Source organism: Bos indicus, chromosome 3 (assembly GCF_029378745.1).
Source record: "Bos indicus isolate NIAB-ARS_2022 breed Sahiwal x Tharparkar chromosome 3, NIAB-ARS_B.indTharparkar_mat_pri_1.0, whole genome shotgun sequence".
NCBI classification, from domain to species: Eukaryota; Metazoa; Chordata; class Mammalia; order Artiodactyla; family Bovidae; genus Bos; species Bos indicus.
The window spans coordinates 117291957-117313529 of record NC_091762.1 but is presented as its reverse complement, the minus strand read 5'-3'; the positions used below and the strand labels follow the sequence as shown (position 1 = coordinate 117313529).

Sequence of the window (21573 nt, the reverse complement as noted above, 5' to 3'; positions counted from 1 at the left end):
TTTCTGTCCTTTATCGAGCCCACCTTTGCATGAAATGTTCCCTTGGTATCTCTAATGCCCATTGACAAGTGAATGGATAGAGAAGATGTGCTGTATGTATATACTGGAATATCACTCAGCCACTAAAAAGAATGAAATACCGCCATTTGTAGCAATGTGGACGGACCTAGAGACCATCACACTGAGTAAAGCGAGACAGAGAAAGACAAATGCCATGTGTCACTTATATGAGGAATCTTAAAATCATACAAATGGCTTTACTTACTTCCAAAACAGAAATAGATTCACAGACATAGAAAACAAATATATGTTTACCAAGGGGGAAGGGGAGGAGAGTGGTAAATTAGTTTGGGGTTAACAGATATACACTGCTGCTGCTGCTGCTGCTAAGTCACTTCAGTCGTGTCTGACTCTGTGCGACCCCATAGACGGCAGCCCACCAGGCTCCCCCGTCCCTGGGATTCTCCAGGCAAGACCACTGGAGTGGGGTGCCATTTCCTTCTCCACAGATATATAAAATAAAGAACAAGGACATACTGTATGGCACAGGGAACTATATTCAATATTTTGTAATAACTTTAATGGAAAAATATGGGAAAGGAATATATATACACACACATATATATACACACACACATATTTTTATATATCATATAAAACTGAATTACTTAGCTGTATACCTGAAGCTAACACCACACTGTAAATCAACTCTACTTCAGTGAAACGTTCTTTGAAAAATGTACACAGATGACCAAACAGTGCAGGAAAGATGCTCAACATCCTTGGCATTAGGAATATGTAAAGCGAAACCACAGTGAGATCCCAGTTTGCATCTGCCGGATTGCCCGCCATTGGGAAGACGGACAAGACCAAATGTGGGTAATGTGTAGCAGCTGGGACTCTCACACTGCTGGTGGGAGTACGGCATTGTACAGCCAGTTTGGAATGCTGTTTGGGAGTTTCTTAAAGACATAACCTACCCTGTGATCTGGTCACTAGACTCACTAGTATTTGCCCCAAAGAAATGAAAAACATGTCCACAAAAAGACACGTGCAAGAATGTTCAGAGTAGCCCAAAGCCAAAAGCAACCCAGTGTCCGTCAGTAGGTGGATAGACAAGCACATCATAGAGCAACAGTACTTGGCAATATAAACTAACAAACCCCTAAGACAGACAACAATGTGGGTGAATCTCCGAAAAACGATGTTGAGTAAAAGAAGTCAGACACAAAAATGTGCGTACTGAATGGTTCTGTTTATATGAAACTTAGAACAGGCAACACTAAGCTGTGGAGATAGAATGGTGATGACCTCTGTAGGACTCATCTAACATGCTAGCAGAGTAATGCTCAGATTCTCAAGCCAAACAGAACGTGAACTGTGAACTTCCAGATGTTCCAGATGGATTTAGAAAAGGCAGAGGAGCCAGAGACCAAATTGCCAACATCCGTTGGATCATCAAGAAAGCAAGAGAGTTCCAGAAAAACATCTACTTCTGCTTTATTGACTATGTCAAAGCCTTTCACTGTGGATCACAACAAACTGTGGAAAATTCTTCAAGAGATGGGAATACCAGACCATCTGACCTGTATGCAGGTCAAGAAGCAACACTTAGACCTGGACATGGAAAAACAGACTGGTTCCAAATTGGGAAAGGATAATGTCAAGGCTGTATATTGTTACCCTGTTTATTTAACTTAAATTCAGAGTACATTGAGTGAAATGCTGGGCTGGATGAAGCACAAGCTGGAATCAAGATTGCCAGGAGAAATATCAATAACCTCACATATGCAGATGACACCACCCTTATGGGAGAAAGTGAAGAGGAACTCAAAAGCCTCTTGATGAAGGTGAAAGAGGAGAGTGAAAAAGTTGGTTTAAAACTCAACATTCAGAAAACGAAGATCATAGTACCCTGTTCCATCACTTCATGGCAAATAGATGGAGAAACGATGGAAACAGTGGGAGACATTATTTTTTTTGGTCTCCCAAGTCACTGCAGATGGTGACTGCAGCCATGAAATTAAAAGACGCTTGCTCCTTGGAAGAAAAGCTATGACAAACCTAGACAGCATATTAAAAAGCAGAGACATTACTTTGCCAACAAATGTCTGTCCGGTCAAAGCTATGATTTTTCCAGTAGTCCTGTATCGATGTGAGAGTTGGACTATAAAGAAAGCTGAGCACTGGAGAATTGATGCTTTTGAACTCTGGTGTTGGAGAAGACTCTTGAGAGTCCCTTGCACAGCAAGGAGATCCAACCAGACAATCCTTAAGGAAATCAGTCCTGATATTCATTGGAAAGACTGATGCTGAAGCTGAAACTCCAATACTTTGGCCACCTGATGTGAAGAATTGACTCCTTAGAAAAGACTCTGATGCTGGGAAAGATTGAAGGTAGGAGGAGAAGGGGATGACAAAGGATGAGATGGTTGGGTGGCATCACTGACTCGATGGACATGAGTTTGAGCAAGCTCCGGGAGTTGGTGATGGACAGGGAAGCCTTGTGTGCTGCAGTCCATGGGGTTGCAAAGAGTCAAACATGACTGAGCGAATGAATGGAGCTGCAGGATGAGTGGACTGACTACAAAGGGGCACAGGGAAGCTTCTGAATGATGCAGATGCTCCTTCCACGAGGTGGCTGCTGCATAGGGAAAATAACTGTCCAGGTTTATCTGGGTATTATGGACAGAAGTCTGTAACATTGTATAGGAGATGGTAACCAAAACCATCCCCAAGAAAAAGAAATGCAAGAAGGCAATAATGGTTGTCTGATGAAGCCTTAAAAACAGCTGAGAAAAGAAGAGAAGTCAAAGGCAAAGGAGAAAAGGAAAGATATACCCATTTGAATGCAGAGTTCCAAAGCATAGCAAGGAGAGATAAGAAAGCCTTCCTCAGTGATCAGTGCAAAGAAATAGAGGAAAACAATAGAATGGGAAAGACTAGAGACCTCTTCAAGAAAATTAGAGATATCAAGGGAACATTTCATGCACAGATGGGAACAATAAAGGACATAAACAATATGGACCTAACAGAAGCAGAAGATACTAAGAAGGGGTGGCAAGAATATACAGATTTACTGTGCAAAGAAGATCTTCATGACCCAGATAACCACGATGGTGTGATCACTCACCTAGAGCCGGACATCCTGGAATGCGAAGTCAAGTGGGCCTTAGGAAGCATCACTACGAACAAAGCTAGTGGAGGTGATGGAATTCCAGCTGAACTATTTCAAATCCTGAAAGATGATGCTGTGAAAGTGCTGCACTCAATATGCCAGCAAATATGGAAAACTCAGCAGTGGCCACAGGACTGGAAAAGGTCAGTTTTCATTCCAATCCCAAAGAAAGGCAATGCCAAAGAATGTTCAAACTATGGCATCATTGCCCTCATTTCACATGCTAGCAAGGTAATGCTCAAAATCCTTCAAGCTAGGCTTCAACAGTACATGAACTGAGAAATTCCAGACGTTCAAGCTGGATTTAGAAAAAGCAGAGGAACCAAAGATCAAATTGCCAACATCCGTTGGATCATAGAAAAAGCAAGAGAATTCCAGAAAAACATCTATTTCTGCTTCATTGACTATGCTAAAGCCTTTGACTATGTGGATCACAACAAACTGTGGAACATTCTTAAAGAGATGGGAATACCAGACCACCTTACTTGCCTTCTGAGAAATCTGTATGCAGGTCAAGGAGCAACATTTAGAAATGGACATGGAACAACAGACTGGTTCCAAATTGGAAAAGGGGTACATCAAGGCTGTGTACTGTCACCCTGCTTATGTAACTTATATGCAGAGGAGATTATGTGAAATGCCGGGCTGGTTGAAGCACAGGCTGGAATCAGGATTTCAGGGAGAAATCAACAACCTCAGATATGCAGATGATACCACCCTAATGGTAGAAAGTAAAGAGGAACGAAGGAGCTCTTGATGAGGTGAAAGAAGAGAGTGAAAAAGTTGGCTTAAAGCTCAACATTCCAAAAACACAGATCATGGCAGCTGGTCCTATCACTTCATGGCAAATAGATGGGGAAACAATGGAAACAGTGACAGACTTTATTTTTTGGGGTTCCAAAATTACTGTGGATTGTGACTGCAGCCATGAAATTCAAAGACACTTGCTCCTTGGAAGAAAAGCTATGACCAACCTAGACAGCATATTTAATAACAGAGACATTACTTTGCCAACAAAGATCCGTAGAGTCAAAGCTATGGTTTTTCCAGTAGTCATGTATAGACGTAAGCATTGGACCATAAAGAATGCTGAGAGCCAAAGAATTGATGTCTTCAAACTGTGGTGCTGGAGAAGACTCTTGAGGGTCCCTTGGACTGCAAGGAGATAAAACCAGTCCATCCTAAAGGAAATCAGTCCTGCATATTCATTGGAAGGACTGTTGCTGAAGCTGAAGCTCCAATACTTTGGCCACCTGATGTGAAGAGCTGACTCATTGGAAAAGACCCTGATGCTGGGAAAGATTAAAGGCAGGAGAAGAAGGGGGCCACAGAGGATGAGATGGTTGGATGGCATCACTGACTCGATGGCCATGAGTTTGAGCAAACTTTGGGAGATTGGGAAGGACAGGGAAGCCTGGCATGCTGCAATCCATGGGGTTGCAAAAAGTTGGACACAACTGAGAGACTGAACAAAGACTGAACAACAAAGGGTTTTCTGAGACCTGCTCCTTTCAGACAAAGACGGACAGTCCCAGGGAAAGTGGAGTCAGCTGGTCACAGTGCAAGGATGTGTGTCCACATTGGTCATCAGTTCAATTCAGTTTTAGTTCCTCTTCACTTTTTGCCATAAGGGTGGTTGCCATCTGCATATCTGAGGTTATTGATATTTCTCCCGGCAATCTTGATTCCAGCTTGTGTTTTTTCCAGTCCAGCATTTCTCATGATGTATTCTGCATATAAGTTAAATAAGCAGGGTGACAATATACAGCCTTGACGTACTCCTTTTCCTATTTGGAACCAGTCTGTTGTTCCATGTCCAGTTCTAACTGCTGCTTCCTGACCTGCATATAGGTTTCTCAAGAGGCAGGTCAGGTGGTCTGGTATTCCCATCTCTTTCAGAATGTTCCACAGTTTATTGTGATCCACACAGTCAAAGGCTTTGGCATAATCAATAAAGCAGAAATAGATGTTTTTCTGGAATTCTCTTGCTTTTTCCATGATCCAGCGGATGTTGGCAATTTGATCTCTGGTTCCTCTGCCTTTTCTAAAACCAGCTTGAACATCAGGAAGTTCACGGTTCACGTTTTGGTGAAGCCTGGCTTGGAGAAGTTGGAGCATGACTTTACTAGCATGTGAGATGATTGCATCTGTGCAATCTGCATGCACATCTACATACATGTCCATCACATGCACACTACTGTGTATAAATTATACAATTTTTCAAAAAGTACTTAAAAATGAGGATGAAGGTCTTCTTTGAAGGTCTGTTGGGTAAAAAACTCTGGGCTCCCAGTGCAGGGCACCCGAGTTAGATCCCTGCTTGGGGAAACTAGATCCCACATGGGTGGGGCACCTGAGGGTCCTCCTGCCACAACTAAGAAGTTCATGTGCTGCAGTGAAGACCCCCGGGGCCGCAGCTAAGACCCCGCTCAGCCAAAATAATAAACAGGTAAGTATATTTTTAAAAAGTGATGATGAGATGAAACCGAAGGAAACATAAGGAGGCAACAGGAGAGAGCACTGGCCCCCTCTGAGCATCGTATTAGACTTGTGGTTATAGTGTAATGACTTTTGAAAGCCCGTAACCTGACACATGGCTGACCACACATCACCTCCTCCAGGATGAGGAGGCCTGGACACACAGATGCCGTGAAGGGGTGTTTGGTGTCAGCCTGTTTGACCCCCGTCTCCTGGGAGTGTCAGGAGGTTGGGGTGGTCATTTGTGGTGGGGTCTCAGATAGCCGTTGGCCTGCTGCTTTGCTGCAGAAGGACCACGGGTAGCGTCAGGACATGGAAACAGAGGTGATCTTCCCGCCATCCAGTTCAGCCCACTGTGGCAGTTCTGAAAGGAATCCCCAAGCTCACTTCTTTTCTTTGCCTCCTGCCAGCTCATCAGGTGTCCTGTGGTCCTGTCTCCCTGTGAGCTTGTCTGTCCTCGTGGTCACTGAGCATCTGTAAGCTGGAGGGCGGGGCCAGGGAAACCCCGGCTGTGTCTGATCTGCCGTGTTTCCTGTCCGGTACTGCAAGGTGATCTGAGTTGTGGGCTGGTTCCTGTGGCGTGTTTGACAGTTTGTATACAACTGTGCCTCTGGTGAGGCTTTTTCTTTTCTGGTTTGCAGCCAAGTTTATTTCTTTAATGGAAGCATATGGCAACCCTGGGCTTCCCAGGTGGCAAGAGTAGTAAAGAATCCACCTGTCAATGCAGGAGACATGAGAGACGTGGGTTCGATCCCTGGGTCAGGAAGATCCCTGGAGGAGGAAGTGGCAACCCAGTATTCTTGCCTGGAGAATCCCATGGACAAAGGAGCCTGGTGGGCTGTGGTCCACAGGGTCAAAAAGACTCGGACGCATGTGAAGCAACTGAGCATACATAGTTGATCTACAATATTGGATTCGTTTCAGGCACATGACATAGTGATTCAGTGTTTTTATAGGCTACACTCCATTTAAAGTTATATTGGCTCTACACTCCTTGCTGTACAACATATCCTCGTAGCTTTTCTTTGGTGAGTGTGGGGGTCTGGCCCCGAGGTCACAGGGGCAAGGCCATGCACCAAGGCTTCAGAAGCAGAGCCCGGAGCCAAGGTCACCTCTGAAGCTGACTGAGCCCCATTATAACCACTGCCAGATCCTCACCAGCAGGCTTCCTGAACCTAAATTCGGCAAAAACGCCCACCTCAAGGATCACCATACAGTCCCCTAACCAATCACCTAATGCCAACCTTCTGGCAAGAATTTCCTTTGTTTTGAGGCTATAAAAATTGGCTACAAACCCACAAAAAGTGTTGCTTCTCCCTGGCCTGTTAGAAGGTCGGCCCACTGTACTTGGTACGCCCTGATTATCTCTGCTCTTTGTTCTTAATAAACTCACCCCCTTCTGAAATACTGTATCGGGAGATTCTTTTCCAACCTGCAGGGATGGCAGGGCAGGGAGGCACCCTGAGTAGGAGGTCACTGGTTTCTCCAGCCCTCACAGGGACCGGTCAGCAAATGGAGCTTTCCCCCTTGAGGAATCGCTGCTATCTATGAGCAAACAGCGTCCTTATCAGCTGCTCAACACCACTCCTCCCAGGCGGGGACTGAATCACATGTTTCAGGTCTTTCTCAGTATTTTAGGAAGATGCTCGCTGTATTTTTGGCAGTAGCTTTGCAGAGCGCTCTGTGTGCTGAATTTGCCAATTTTAAAATAGCACAAACATTTCCCCCTGTTTTGGTTCTACCGAAGAGCGCGCCGAAGACTTTCTCCTGAGAAGTTCACTGGAAATTTTTTCTACATTAAGATAGCGCCGAACAATTGAGACCAGCCTGGCGCGGCCTGAGCTTTGCCTCGTGTGACTGTCTACCGTGACAGCGCCCAAGGGTTCTGGGCTGAGATGAAGCGCTCAGTGCCAGCACTCAGGCTATTTTAGGAACATAATAGAAAAATAGTTCGCCACTTACTCATTTGCAGTCTGTGCTCAAGTTGGAGCTCTTGATATCCATACTCCCAGACAAAGAGCAGTTTGTAAAATTTGTTACAAGCAGTGTCTAAAATTCAGCTTTGCCTCAAGCAGAACAAAGGTGATATGGTTTTCTTCTTGGGAAACATTTTTTTTGGGGGGGCGGTTTGTTTATTCACAGTAAAATCTAATCACTATGCAAGTTAGCATCACTGGGATGATTAAATGAAATCACAACTCATGCCAAGTGCCCGGCAGAGCACAGCCCACGGGAAATGTACATTAGCACACCTACTATATGCAAGGCGGTCAGGGAGAAAGAACGATGAGTAAGAGCCGGTTCCTGTCCCCCGTGGGTCTCAAGGCAGCAAACGGAGGCCTAGACTGGCTCTGCTCCAGCGGAGCTTCTCGCTGGGAAAATCAGGAAGGAGTGGCACAGTCCTGTGGATGCACCAGACTTGTTCCCACAGGGAGAAGTGGTAACCTCAGAAAGCCCAGGCAGCAAGGCGATGAGCTGCAGCCTTGCATTTACACGGGCTTCACAGCCACAGCGGGCTTCCCTAGAGGCTCAGACAGTACAGCATCCGCCTGCAATGCGGGAGACCTGGTTCAATCCCTGGGTTGGGAAGATCTCCTGGAGAAGGAAATGGCACCCCACTCCAGTACTCTCGCCTGGAGAATCCCATGCACAGAGGAGCCTGGTAGGCCATAGTGCATGGGGTTGCAAAGAGTCGGACACAACTGAGCAACTTCACTTTTTAGTCCACAGCCACAGTTTCACTGCCCAAAGGGCACAAGTGTTAAGCCCCATAGGGTAGCAGGACGCAGTATCCCAAAATATGCCTTTTTGGTGTGAGGCTTATTCTGAGCTGATTGTTTTGAGAAATGGCAGACACAGGCTTCCCAGGTGGCTCAGCGGTAAAAAAAATCCGCCTGCCAATGCAGGAGATGCAAGAGATGCAGGTTCGATCCCTGAGTTCAGAAGAACCCCTGGAGGAGGAAATGGCAACCCACTCCAGGATTCTTGCCTGGAGAATCCCATGGACAGAGGAGCCTGGTGGGCTACAGTCCATGGGGTCGCAAAGAGTCAGACTGCGCGCACATATATGCAAACACAGGAAAAGCCCAGCAAACAGAGTAGAAGCTGCCCTCCTCCTTTCTTAAAATACTTAGATTGCTTAATTTTTTAAATATTTATTTTTATTTTTTTGGCTGCACCAGCCCTTAGTCGCAGTGTGTGGGATTGTCAGTTGTGGCGTGTAAACTCCTAACTGTGTCATGTGGGATCTAGTTCCCTGACCAGGGATTGAACCTGGGGCCCCTGCATTGGGAGCAGGGTTTATGTTCCTAAACTTCAGTTTGCTTTTCTCTTGTTACTCTGTCTTTTATTTCAGAGATTTTAGCCAAGAACTGGGAAGGGTAGAGAGAAAACTGTGTTTTCTCTCCTGCAGCCATCTGTCTCTCTCCAGGGAAACCCTCATCCTATTACACTGAGAAGGGGACTCAGGACCTTTGCTTGGCCCCAGACCTTAACTGTTGACCAAAGCCACTGTCTGTCCTGACAGGACAGAGATGAGCTGCCCGCTCCCAGGAGGAGGGCCTCTGGCCTTGAGGAAGAGGAGGATGTGGGAGGCAGGGACAGGGCTGAGGTTGGGCTGGGGCCAGTCCCAGAAGGACGGACGGACAGCCTCCAGAACAAGCCCAGATAAGGGGACAAAGACATGTCTGTGCGCGGCTGAGAGGGAGCAAAGACGAGGCCGACAGGGCCACCATGTACAGGTCTGCTCGTGTGAGTATAAGTGTGTATATGTTTGTGTGTGTGTTCGTGTAAAGTACATTCCTAACTCTCCGCTTCCCAGTCTTGAGCAAGACCTTGCTTTTGTCTGATGGTTGATAAATGTAGGGAAACCATCCATTCAGATTGCTGCAACATATTCAATGCTCGGATGATTCCGTTCCTAAAGGAAACGGGGTGTTCATCACTCACTGATTCCTTCATTCACGTGGCCCTTTCGTTCTGTGCGAGGCCTCGCCTCAGATGAAAAGCCGGACTTTGTTTTTGTGGTTTTCGTTCACCCGCTGGTCACTCGCTCACTCACCAGTTCAGTGAGTATTCCTGAGAGTCCCCTGGGAACAAGGCGAGTGGGCCTCCTCCACGCTTTGGAAGCGTCTGGGGTGAAGCCTTTTCTGGTGTCCTCGAGATGTCCTCTCTCACGTTCGATAGCAGCATTTCCTGTGCTTATTGCGGCTTCCCAGTTTCCTTTCTTGCTGCAAAGAATTTCCCTGCAGACTTGCCCCCCCTTTCAGGTCCTGGGAAGGCGACTTGCACTCTGCTGTGCTTGAGGAGGACCGCTGTGTCCTCAGGCCATAGGACTTAGGGAGAAGGGTCCCCTACAGCACACCTGGAGAAGGGAGCCAGGGTCCAATCAGACGCGTCTTCACGAGCGTGACCCTCCAGGCTGGCGGCTCCTCAGTGCACCAGGTGCACGCTTCTGGGTGGGTGAGGGTGGGCGCCGCGTGTTTCTGATGATTCTGAGTGTCTTTCGTACTCCCGGGAGCTGACCCGTATACTCTTACTGTGCAGCTGACACGAATCTTTTAATGTTTATATTGGTACTGAGTTTGTGAAGTTTTCTTTGGCATTCCTCATTCCGCAGTAAGCTCCCTGAGGGCATTTCTAGGGGCCCTTGTAGGTCTTGGCACAGTTCTGGGGACATGGGATGGGTTCTGAGAGGCGCCGAGTGGAGGATAAGTTTTGAGATCTATTGTGTAAGAGAAAGGATGTGTCTGCTCCATCTCGTGCTGGTCAGACTGCTCTCGGGAGTGTGGTCTGGCTCCGGGAGGAAATGTGGATTGGACACAGACACAGCATCCAGAAGGGCAACCGGGAGGCCTGGGCGCTGCTGGGGAGCTGAGCAGAGTGGACCGTGGCGGCGCTGAGGGCCGGGGGGCAGGCGTGGGTGCAGGTCACAGGGCAAGCGGAGGAAGAGGCTTCTCGGCGTCAGGTCCCAAGAGAGGCTGGGGACCTCGTGGCAGATGCAGAGAGCCTCAGACTAACCTCCTGCCAGAGAGACCCCTGAGGAGGGCTAGCTTCAAGCTGGGCAGGTTTCCCCCCACGTCCATTTCCTGGACCACTAATTCCAGAACATGCTAACAAGTAGTCTGTGAAAATGTGTCTGGGCTCCAGCAAATGGGGAGCTGAGTTCAATAAACCTGAACAGCTTGCAATGTGGGGGCTTCTGTGTACAAATGCGCCTTGACTCTCCGAGAAGGGATCACAAGGAACCATCACTTCAGACCCATCTGACCTCAGACCTTGTCCTGGAAACACATCACACATCGAGAATCCACAGAGCCCACTTTGGAGATAACAGAGAACAGTGTGTCTGATAAGACCGAGGCCAAGGGCCCTTCCGGCTGTGAGATTGCAACAGGGAGGATCATCCACTGAGCTTCGTGCTTTACTGGAGCTTTGCGTGGCTGCCGTGTCCACTCGGGCTGTCACAGAACACCGCAGATTGGGTAACTTATGAATAATAGCGATTTACTCCTCACTGTCCTGGTTGGCTGAGAAGGCCAAGATCACGGGCAGTTTCAGTGTCTGGTGGGGTCTGCTTCCTGGTTCACTGTGCGCTCTCAGGGTGGAGGCGATGGGAGATCTCTCTGCAGTCCCTTTTACAAGAACCCGAATCCTATTTGTAAGGGCTCTGCCCTCATCACCTATTCCCTTCCCAAAGACCCCACTCCTAAAACGATCACATTGAGGGTTAGGCTTCAACATGTGAATTTTTGGGGGGTACAAATATTTTAAAAACTTAACATTATGGCATCCAGTCCCATCATTTCATGGCAAGTAGAAGGGGAAAAGGTGGAAGCAGTGAGAGACTTTATTTTCATGGGCTCCAAAATCACTGCGAATGGTGACTGCAGCCATGAAACTAAAAGACACTTGCTCCTTGGAAGGAAAGCTGTAACAAATGTAGACAGCATATTAAAAAGCAGAGACATCACTTTGCCAACAAAGTTGCATATAGTCAAAGCTATGGTTTTTCCAGCAGTCATGTAGGGATGTGGGAGTTGGACCATTAAGAAGACTGAACACTGAAGAACTGATGCTTTTGAACTGTGGTGCTGGAGAAGATTCTTGAGAGTCCCTTGGACTGCAAGGAGATCAAACCAGTCAATCCTCAAGGAAATCAACTCTGAATATTCATTGGAAGGACTGATGCTGAAGCTGAAGTTCCAATTCTTTGGCCACCTGAAGTGAAGAACTGACTTGTTTGAAAAGACCCTGATGCTGGGAAAGATTGAAGGCAGGAGGAACGGGGGACAACAGAGGATGACATGGTTGGATGGCATCACCAACTCAGTGGACATGAACTTGGGCAAACGCTGGGAGATGGTGATGGACAGGGAAGCCTGTTGTGCTGCAGTCCACGGGGCTGCAACGAGTAGGACAGGACTGAACGTCTGAACAACAGCAAGGAGCATTCAGTCCATCAAAGTGGCTTTCTGAACAACCTGGAATCAGGATGCATTTTAGGTATATCTACCCTGAGGAACTGAAACAATACAAGACAGATTGGTTTTGAGTTCTGGAGTTTGTAGACAGTTTAATGATAATTATTAAAGTAACAGGCATCGCTCTACAGGGAACCCACGTGGCCCAGGATGCTCCCTTCTGCTCAGAGCTTCCTCTTTCCACCATGTTTGTCATGGTCCCCCCACCTCCTCCCACCTCCCCCCACCTCCTCCAGCTTCCTCAGCAGCTGATGGGCTGTGGGTGACTGTATGGGAAGTCAGGGTTGGGGCAGGGGCGGGACTGATGGTCAGGCAGGGCTGCTCCCTTGTCAGTTCCAGAACCATGGGCTGCTGTGAGTGCTGAGAGGCAGAGCAGCAAACAAGAGATGGGGGACACACAGAGGACCCCTGAAGCGGACAGCTCGTCCCTTCCAGGGCTGGCTGCCCTCTGTTTTGTCAGACATGAGTAGATGTCTAACAAAATCCTTTTTACTCCAGTAAGCTTGAGTTGGTTTGGTGACTTGCAACCAAAAGAATGTTTTCAAAGTCTCCTTGTGAGTGCCTGCCATTTCAGGCTCCGTTCTGGGTCTTGTCCACACCTGACATTTTTGTACTCACAACTTCACGTGGCTAAGGCCCAAATTTATTCATCGTTTACAGATGAAGTGGGGTTCAGAGAGGCCATGTGACCTGCGAAGGTCACACAGCCAGCAAAGCTCAGAGCAATCTCCAAAACCCAGTCCGTCTGACACCACGGCCATGGCTCAGCCTCTCTCTGCACTTGCCAGCTGTACTCTTCTCTCTGCAGTGGGGAGGGCAGGGTAGGGGCCCGGTGGGCCCCAGAATGGCCCCTAGGGGGAGCAGGTGATGGGGGTTCCAGCTTCAGGCAAGAGCCCCATTGCTCTGAGGGTTCCCCGGGATGGCATCCTGTCTGCAGAGTGGGTGGAGGGGGCTGGGTGGCCGTGAGGAGCCCCACCCCGGCTGGGGGGTGGGAAGCTGATCTCCAGGTGAGGACTCCTGCCTGGTCTCCGGGCTCTGCACCCACAGGTGACTGCCGAGGTCCAGCCCCGGCTGATCCAGGGTATTCAAAGGGGAGACGGCGTTGGCGACTATTTAAATATTCATCAAAGATAGAAAGAGTAATAGAATGAGGATAGCTCAGTAGAAAAATTCAGTGGAGAAAAGAGGCTGAGTAGGTTGGTTTACGCGGAAAATCAATATAACCTGTGACACCAGGTTAGCTCTGACCACGGAGGCCGCAGGCGACCTCTCGAATAGCGGAAGGTGCCCCACCTTAGACACCTTCTCAAGTGGGTCTTAGAAGCCCAGGCAAATAAATGGTCACAGAGGACCTCCGCACTCCAGATGGAGACTCAGCTGGAAATTGAGGAGAAGAATGACATGGGGAGACCAAGCTTTGGTGAGCAAGGCCCGTAGCTTTATTTTCAACAGGGGCTTTTATACCCTAAGTTACACATAGAGGATAATAGGGGATGTGAAATTATGCAAAGTCAGCAGTCTTTGATCCTTATCAAAAACCAGGGTTTCTTTCCTGCAAATTTATTGCATACAAATGATTTAGGTGATTTACATCATCTTCTGGCCAGAAGGCCTATTAACATTTTATGACTCTTGACAAAGGTTTGTCAACCTTAAGACTTATTTTCTCTAAGAGTAATTATTCTAAGGTTTGGCGCCATCCTCCGAAGGTGTTAGATAAAATTTCATTCCTATAGGGCAGAGGTGTAATGGGTTTACAACAAAGGAAAGAATTTATTACCTTAAGGGTCTAAAGTTGCTAGCACCAAGGCCACTACTTATTTTTTCTACATACCAACTATATTAATTAATACACATTCAAGGATGCAATACAGGGGATGTGGAAACTTGGCAGCAAGCATTGGCTCATCAATGAAATCTTTTACTAGTTTTATTCTGACAGTTTCTAACTCTCTGAGAGGCTCTAAGCTATTTGAGTGTCTTAAGCTTCCCGTGCCTCTCGAGGCTGGGAGACTGTAAACAATCGTATGCATAGCTGTAGGAGTCCGGGTAAACTTGTCAGGCGAGTTAGAGAGCTATCTGAGGGGTCTGGATTTAAACACTCCTAATTGCCCAGGAACTTTATTAATTGGAGCTGTAAGTTAACTCTTTGTCAGAGAGAGCGAGATGGTGGTGGGGGACAGCCCCCAGTAAAGTCAGAGATGAGAGCACAAAGCAATAAAGTAGGCAGACTCTGGTTTTTTTGGGGGGGTAGATGCTCGAGAATATCCAGGGGGACTCCTGAGGCTCGATCCCGCCTTTGCATATGCCAGGCCTCCTTCCTCATGACCTTTGTCATGAGTGGAGTGCCTCTCGCAGGCTCCCGGCAGGTGACTACACTCTCTCAGCCCCTCGTTCCTGGGCTGCACCTCCCCCATCACCACTGCCCCGCCTCTCCCCTGCCCCCTCCCCGCCTCCACCCCCTTCTGACCACCCCCACTTCCACCCCCCACCCCCCTCACCCCCGCCCAGGCCCAGTCCAGCAGGGCAGGGACACTGCGTTGCCAATCCTTCAGTTGTGAAGCGTGACAAGGACGCCAGCCACAGGGAATTCTGACCACACAGCAGGTCTCACAGGAGCTAGACTGAAGCGATTCGAGACTCTGCAGTCCTGGGGACCAGATTGTAATCCGCCACCCCTCTAGAGGGCCACCGCTGTCACAGCCCCACGGGCCCGTTCCGTCTCTCTGTCTGCCTTCTTGGTTCCCGCTGTCATGGCCAAACGCTTAACCAGAGAAGCTAACTGTCCCAGTCCCTCGGAACTAACAGGGGACATGCGCGTGTCCCCAGCATCACCTCTGCTGGGGAGACCCTGTGCACAGCGCCTGCCGCCTGGGGCCCAGGCGGGGCTCCAGAGTGCGCCCTGTGCAGACATTCAGGGCCGTGCCTAGGAGGGCCCCAGACTCGGGCTGGTGCTCTGTGTGGGTCTACTAACCTCCCAAAGGGCATAGGTTGGTCTAAGTTCTGTACTAGTGTCCTGGGAGAGATGTGACAAGTCACCACAGCCTGGAGGGCTTAAACCAACAGGCGTGTGTAGTCTCGTGGTCCTGGAGGCTTGGAAGTCAAGGTGTGGGTGGAGTTGGTCCCTTCTCAAAGCTCTGAGGGCATCCATGCCTCTGTCCTGGCTTCCAGGGGTTACTGGAAGCCCGTGGTGTTTCTTGGATGTGAATCTGGGGGACACTCTTCAGTCATGTGGAGTCCAAAGGCCTCCTCTTGGTTCAGGAACCCCCAAATGACCAGATCTGAGACAAATGGCCTAGCTGCTCCTCACAGAGACAGATCTACACAGAAGCAAGTGGGTTGACCTTCTCATGAGTATTTATGACATCCATGGTATCATGAGTTGAATTGTGTCCCCCCAGAACTTGCATGTTGAAGTCCTAAGCTCCAGCCCCCGAAATGTGACTGTATTTGGAGTTCAGTTCAGTCACTCAGTGATATCTGACTTTTTGTGACCCCACAGACTGCAGCATGCCAGGCTTCCCTGTCTATCACCAACTCCCAGAGCTTGTTCAAACCCATGTCCATTGAGTCGGTGATGCCATCCAACCATCTCATCCTCTGTCGTCCCTTTCTCCTCCCGCCTTCAATCTTTACCAGCATAGAGTCTTTTCAATGAGTCTGTTCTTTGCATCAGGTGGCCAAAGTATTGGAGTTTCAGCTTCAGCATCAGCCCTTCCAAATTGGAGAGAGGGTCTTTACAGAGGTCTTCAAATTGCAGTGAGGCCATTAGGGTGGGGCCTGGTCCCATATGACTGGTGCGCTTATCAAAAGGGAAGGGTGGACACAGACACACTCTCACGGGGAGAACCCTTGTGAAGATAAAGGCAGAGGTGGAGGTGGTGCTTTTATGAGGTGAAGAGTGGCGAAGGCTACAGCAAACCCCGCAAAGCAGGGCAGAGGTTTCAAGCAGCTTCTTTCTCTCAGCTGCAGAGGGAACCACATGCCCACAAAATGTCTGGGGGGAGAAAGTGCTGTTTCTCCACTTTTTAAGGAGATGGGTTTTCCATACATCTGGATCTTCCCATAGTCCTGCCTGGTTCCCTCTGAACATCACCGAGAGCATCCCTGGCTGGGTCCCCCTCGCCACCTACTCCCTTGTCCCGGCTGAGGATGTGGACACAGCGGTCTGCAGCCTCTGTGGTGGTCATGCCACCCAAGGCTTCTCTGGTGTGGACCGTGATCCCTGCAATGAGCCTCGGGGCTTGGGAGGGTCTGGGTGTGTGGTTGCTGGGGGAGGTCTACTCCACAGCTTCTTCCTTAGGGAGGGCAGCCAGGGAATCTCAGCGGAAGCTGAGGAACCACTGGGAAAGGAGGAAATCCAATGGTCTGTGGCTCAGACAACTCTTAGATTTAAGTACCCCACGTCTCAGTCTCAGAAGTTTATCTAAATCGAGCTGAACTCCCCCCTCCTGCCCTCGTCCCAGTTTCACATTTCCCCAAGGCTGCCTCGTGTGCCCCACGGCCGGCCAGGCAGGAGGCTGAGTAATTTCACTGTCAGCATGAAGTGTAGCTAAAAGTAGCCGATGAGCTCAAGAACTGAATCATTTCCTCAGTTCTGCCCTCTGGATTCTAGGTGCTTTCTGCATGTGGAGCTGCAGCTGAGACAAAGGCCGTATTATCATCAAGCCCATTGAGAAGCATTCCCAGTTTGTCTTCCAGAAAAACAAACATTCTCAGTAGCAGTTTCTAGAAGTGTCTCGACTCTCCTTAAGTGAAGGAGCCTGTGTGTGGAGCCAAGCTCCCAACTGATAAATTGATGTTGAAACCAGCTTTGCATATCTGGGGATAAATCCCACTTGGTCATGGTGTACAATTCTTTCTATACTTTGTTGGAGGATTTGATTTGAGAATATTTTGTTGAAGATTTTTGCATCCATGTTCAAAAGAGTTATTGGTCTGTAGTTTTCTTTTTTAAAAAAAATTAATTTATTTATTTTAATTGGAGGCTAATTACTTTACAATATTGTAGTGGTTTTTGCCCTACATTGACATGAATCAGCCATGGGTGTACATGTAGTTTTCTTATAATGTCTTTGGTTTTGGTATTAGGATAATGCTGGCCCCATAGGATGCATTAGGAAGTATTTCCTCTGATTCTATCCTCTGAAAGAGACTGTAGAAAACTGGTGTAATTTATTTCTTAAATGTTTGGTAGAATTTACAAGTGAACCCATTTGGGCCTGGAGCTTTCTGTTTTGGAAGATTATTAATTATGGATGCAATTTTTAAAATAATAAATATAGGTCTATTCAGATTGTCTATTTCTTCTTGTGTGAGTTTTGGCAAATCATGTCTTTCAAGGAATTGGTCCTTTTCATCTAGGTTACCAAATCTGTGGGCAAAGAGTTGTTCATAGCAGCATTTTATTATTGTTTAATGCCCATGGGATCTGAACTATGTCCTTATTTTCATTTCCAATATTAGTAATTTGTTTCTTCTTTCCATTTTTCTTAGCCCAGCTAGAAGTTTATTAATTTTATCAATCTTTTCAAAAAACCAGCTTTTGGTTTCTTTGACTTTTTCTATTGAATTCTTATTTTTAATTGCATTGACTTCTATTCTAATTCTTGTCAATTTTTCTTCTATCTTTGGATTTAATTTGTTCTTTTTCTAGTTTCCTAAGGAGGAGACTTAAGGTTATTGATTTTAGATCTTCTTTTCTAATATATATATTCAATACTATAAATTTTCCTCTAAGCACTGCTTTTACCACATCCCACAATTTTGATAAGTTGTGTTTTCATTTTTAGTTAAAAATATTTTCAAATTTCTCTTGAGGGTTCTTCTTTGACTCGTGTTTTTTACAAGTGTGTTGTTTAATCTTCATAAATTCAGGGATTTTCCAGTTGTCTTTCTGTTATTGATTTCTAGTGTAATTCCACTGTGGTCAGAGAGCAGACATTGTATAATTTCTATCATTTTAAATCTTTTAAGGTGTGTCTTATGGCCAAGAAAGTGGTCTGTCTCAGTGAATGTTCCACGTGAGCTTGAGAAATGTGTGTTTGCTGTCGTTGAATGGAGAGATGAAATCTTGAAAAACAAGGGAGCCCCCAAACATTGTACACTAATGCTCCTCAAATCCATAGCGGTCCCCTCAAGAGCTCATGCACAGGTGAGGTTGCCAGAAGCCCAGAGGAAGGCAATGCCTGAAGGTTTAAAGAGCTGAGCAGTGATTTTCACTGCCACCCACTCACTTCAGGGAACAGTGAGTTTGGAGTCTAATTTCTGCTGTGTAGAGGGGCCTGGTGGACCCTTCAGACTTTCCACTGAAGTCTCAAAAGGTCTTGAGCTTAGGAGCAAAGACTGTGTCCCAGGACTAAGGTTCACCTTAGGACTGAAGGCAAACAAAAGCAGTTTCCACCCCAAAAAAGTGTAAAGCACACTTTCCGAAATTTAAAGAGGACCCACCAGTAATTTAACTGCCTTCTAGAATCAACTCAACACTTTTCACAGGGAAAGAATCCAGAGTCTCAGCAACACACCGTTCACAATGTCTGATACACAGTGATTCCCAGACATACGGAGAATCAGGAAAATGTGACCTGTGGTGAAGAAAAACACAGAAAAGTCGGTCAACAGACCCACAAACCAGAACTGGTGAATAAGGAGCTTAAAATGCTACGATAAATGAAATAGACAATCTATAGGGAAAGGTGCACATCATGAGGAGAGAAGTGGCAAATTTCAGGAGAGATTTAGAGATGCTAAAACAGAACCAAATGGAAATCATAGAACTGAAACATACAATAAGCTACTTAAAAAAACAGTAAAGAAGAGAGACTTTAAAGGTACTTCATTAAATCAAAAGGAGAAGGACAGAGGAACAGAGAGAACAAATAGAAAACAAACAAGATGGTAGAAAAGAGAAAGCGAAAGCTGGTTGGATGTGTCTGACTCTTTGTGACCCCAAGGACTATGTAGTCCATGGATTCTCCAGGCCAGAATACTGGAATGGGTAGCCTTTCCCTTCTCCAGGGCATCTTCCTAACCCAGGGATCAAACCCAGGTTTCCCACATTGCGGGCAGATTCTAACTGTATCAACAATTGTATTAATGGTAAATAGGGCAGAGACTAAATTGGAAGGCAGACAGGATGAAAAAGTTAACACTCAACTCTGTATACTGTTTACAAGAGACACACAATAAGCATAAAGGCAGGCTGAAAATTAAAGTGTGGAAGAGATAATATTGGCTCATTTGGCTTGGTGGTGGCGGCGGGGCTCCTTACCCATTTCCTTCGTGTCCAGTCGCAGACCTTGCAGCCAAGAGAAGGAAGGGCTTTCTGAGCTCCAGGAATACTGTGTGCACATTGTGAGGGCCTGGAACTGTGCCCTGGGGGGCGCCAGTGAGTGCAGGTCACCGTGAGGGCCTGGAACTGTGCCCTGGGGGGCACCAGTGAGTGCAGGGCCTGCAGTGGGTGGCCCCATGAGGCTGGCCTGGAGAGATGCCCCGTGGATGAAGACAGTTCTTCATTTATCAAGCCTTTTTGTGTCTCCGCCTTCCCTGGTGACTCAGCTGATAAAGAATCTTCCTACAGTGTGGGAGACCTGGGTTCGATCCCTGGATTGGGAAGATCCCTTGGAGAAGGGAAAGGCTACCCACTCCAGTATTCTGGCCTGGAGAATTCTATGGACCATATAGTCCATGGGGTCGAAGAGAGTTGGACACGACTCAGCAACTTTCACTTTCACTTTCTTGCGTCTCCAACCACACTGCCTCCTGGCCTGGGTGCACACACTGGTTCGCTTTGCTGGGGGGTAGGGGTACAGGCCAGCTCAGAGGCCTGCGGGGAGGTAGGCTTGGGGCTACTGGGGAATTCTCAGGATCTAGAAGTCGGGGGTGACACAGGTTTTAAGTAGTTGCGTCCCTTGGCCCCATGGACTCTTCCTCTGTGACAGCAGGCTGGAAGAAGGCCAGCAGAAGGCCCTTGGGGAGTGACCCACAAGCTGGGGTTGCTGAGGATAGGGGTGAAATCAAAGATTTCAAGTTAAGGGCTTAGCAGAGGGCCTGGTGAATAGTAGGTGCTCAGTAAAAAGAAGCTACGTTGGTTTGTGGTCTTCTAGTCTTTGTGGAATTGGACAAGGCTTCTCCCCACTCACCCTGCAGGCCCTGCACTCACTAGCGCCCCCTAGGGCACAGTTCCAGGCCCTCACGATGTGCGCACAGTACTCCTGGAGCTCAGAAAGCACTTCCTTCTCTCGGCTGCAAGTTTCTCATCCATCTGTCCATCCATGTGTCCATATTTCCTCCTGCAGATACCCTTTCCGCTTCACTCTGGTCAAGCGAGGGGCTCTCCTCTGCCTGCGCCCTCTGCCCCTCTTGGACCTGGTCTGAGCCAGGGCGGCCTCTCTCTGGATGCCTCCCTCCTCCCGTCCTGCAGTCCCGGGCGCCCCGGGGCAGCACTTTGCTTCATCTGCACCTCTCCCCTCTGCTCTGCCCAGCCTGGCAGGCGGCCACGCGCCGAACTGATTGTTGAGCTGAGGAATGTAACTTAGTGCTCAGAAACCCCTGTTGGAATTTTCCATTGAGATAAGCAAGGGTGAAGGTTTCAAGGTGAGGCTGGAGGTCATGCCTGCTTATCTCAAGGTCCTTAGGAGGTAAGAACAGCCTGGAAGATCTGTGTCTCAGATCTCTATCACACTATGAGGTTGATTCTTGCCTAGAGTCCTCCCAGGAGGCTCCACGGAAGAATGGGAGCCTCGTCTCCCCTGCAGATGTCTAGAGCAGGTCACTAGGCACGTCTACCAGAAAGCAGTGTGGATGATCTGGGCCCCGGGGTCCTTTTGCAAGGAGCAGGGGCTGGGGCGGGCAGTTGGCAGTGTTTGCTACAAGCCCTGAAAACTTCAAAAATCTCAGAAATGTTTATTCAGAAGAGGGTCAGGCATTTGCCAAGTGACCCCAGGAGGACACGAAGGCAGAAAGTTACAAAAAGCTGATGTTTGAACCATCTCAGGATGTCGAATCCTAAAATCTAGAATCCACATGGATATTTGAGCAGAGACTGGAAAATCAGTGGGCAGTGCTAATGGTGTGTTCTTCAGCCAGTGGGTGCTTAGGCCAGATGGTCCCCAGGGCCCCTTCAACTCCAAAATCCTGTAGTTTTGCATATTTTTTGAAAGGGGAATGTGCCCATGCATGCCTGTATCTGTGGCCTGATTAATCGGCATGGCAGAAAATTTTCCCTGGTTAATGTCCATACAGGAAAGTTGATAAATGCAAAGAGAGAAAGTTAAAAGTTTGTATGGCCATATAAAAATAACATTAATTAAAAAAAATAACATTAATTATGGTCACATAAGTAAATTTGTTGGGCTTCCCAGGTGGGATAAGAATCCACCTTCAATGCAGGAGATGAGAGTTCAATCCCTGGGTCAGGAAGATCCCCTGGAGACA

The 21573-nt window shown here is 47.7% G+C and overlaps 1 protein-coding gene across 5 annotated transcripts in view; it reads left to right on the top strand.

Annotated features, from left to right (window-relative positions):
* The first annotated feature begins 9220 nt into the window (after positions 1-9220).
* RAB17 (RAB17, member RAS oncogene family) overlaps positions 9221-21573 on the top strand; it is a 45566-nt gene continuing 33213 nt past the window's right edge. The window contains exon 1 of one of the 5 annotated variants that reach the window (XM_070786948.1): positions 9221-9406. In XM_070786948.1, coding sequence (XP_070643049.1) covers positions 9241-9406 — 166 coding nt within the window. In that variant the 5' untranslated portion in view covers positions 9221-9240. The remainder of the gene's footprint in view (positions 9407-21573) is intronic. The other 4 variants (XM_070786947.1, XM_070786945.1, XM_070786946.1 and 1 more) reach the window with 4 other exon arrangements.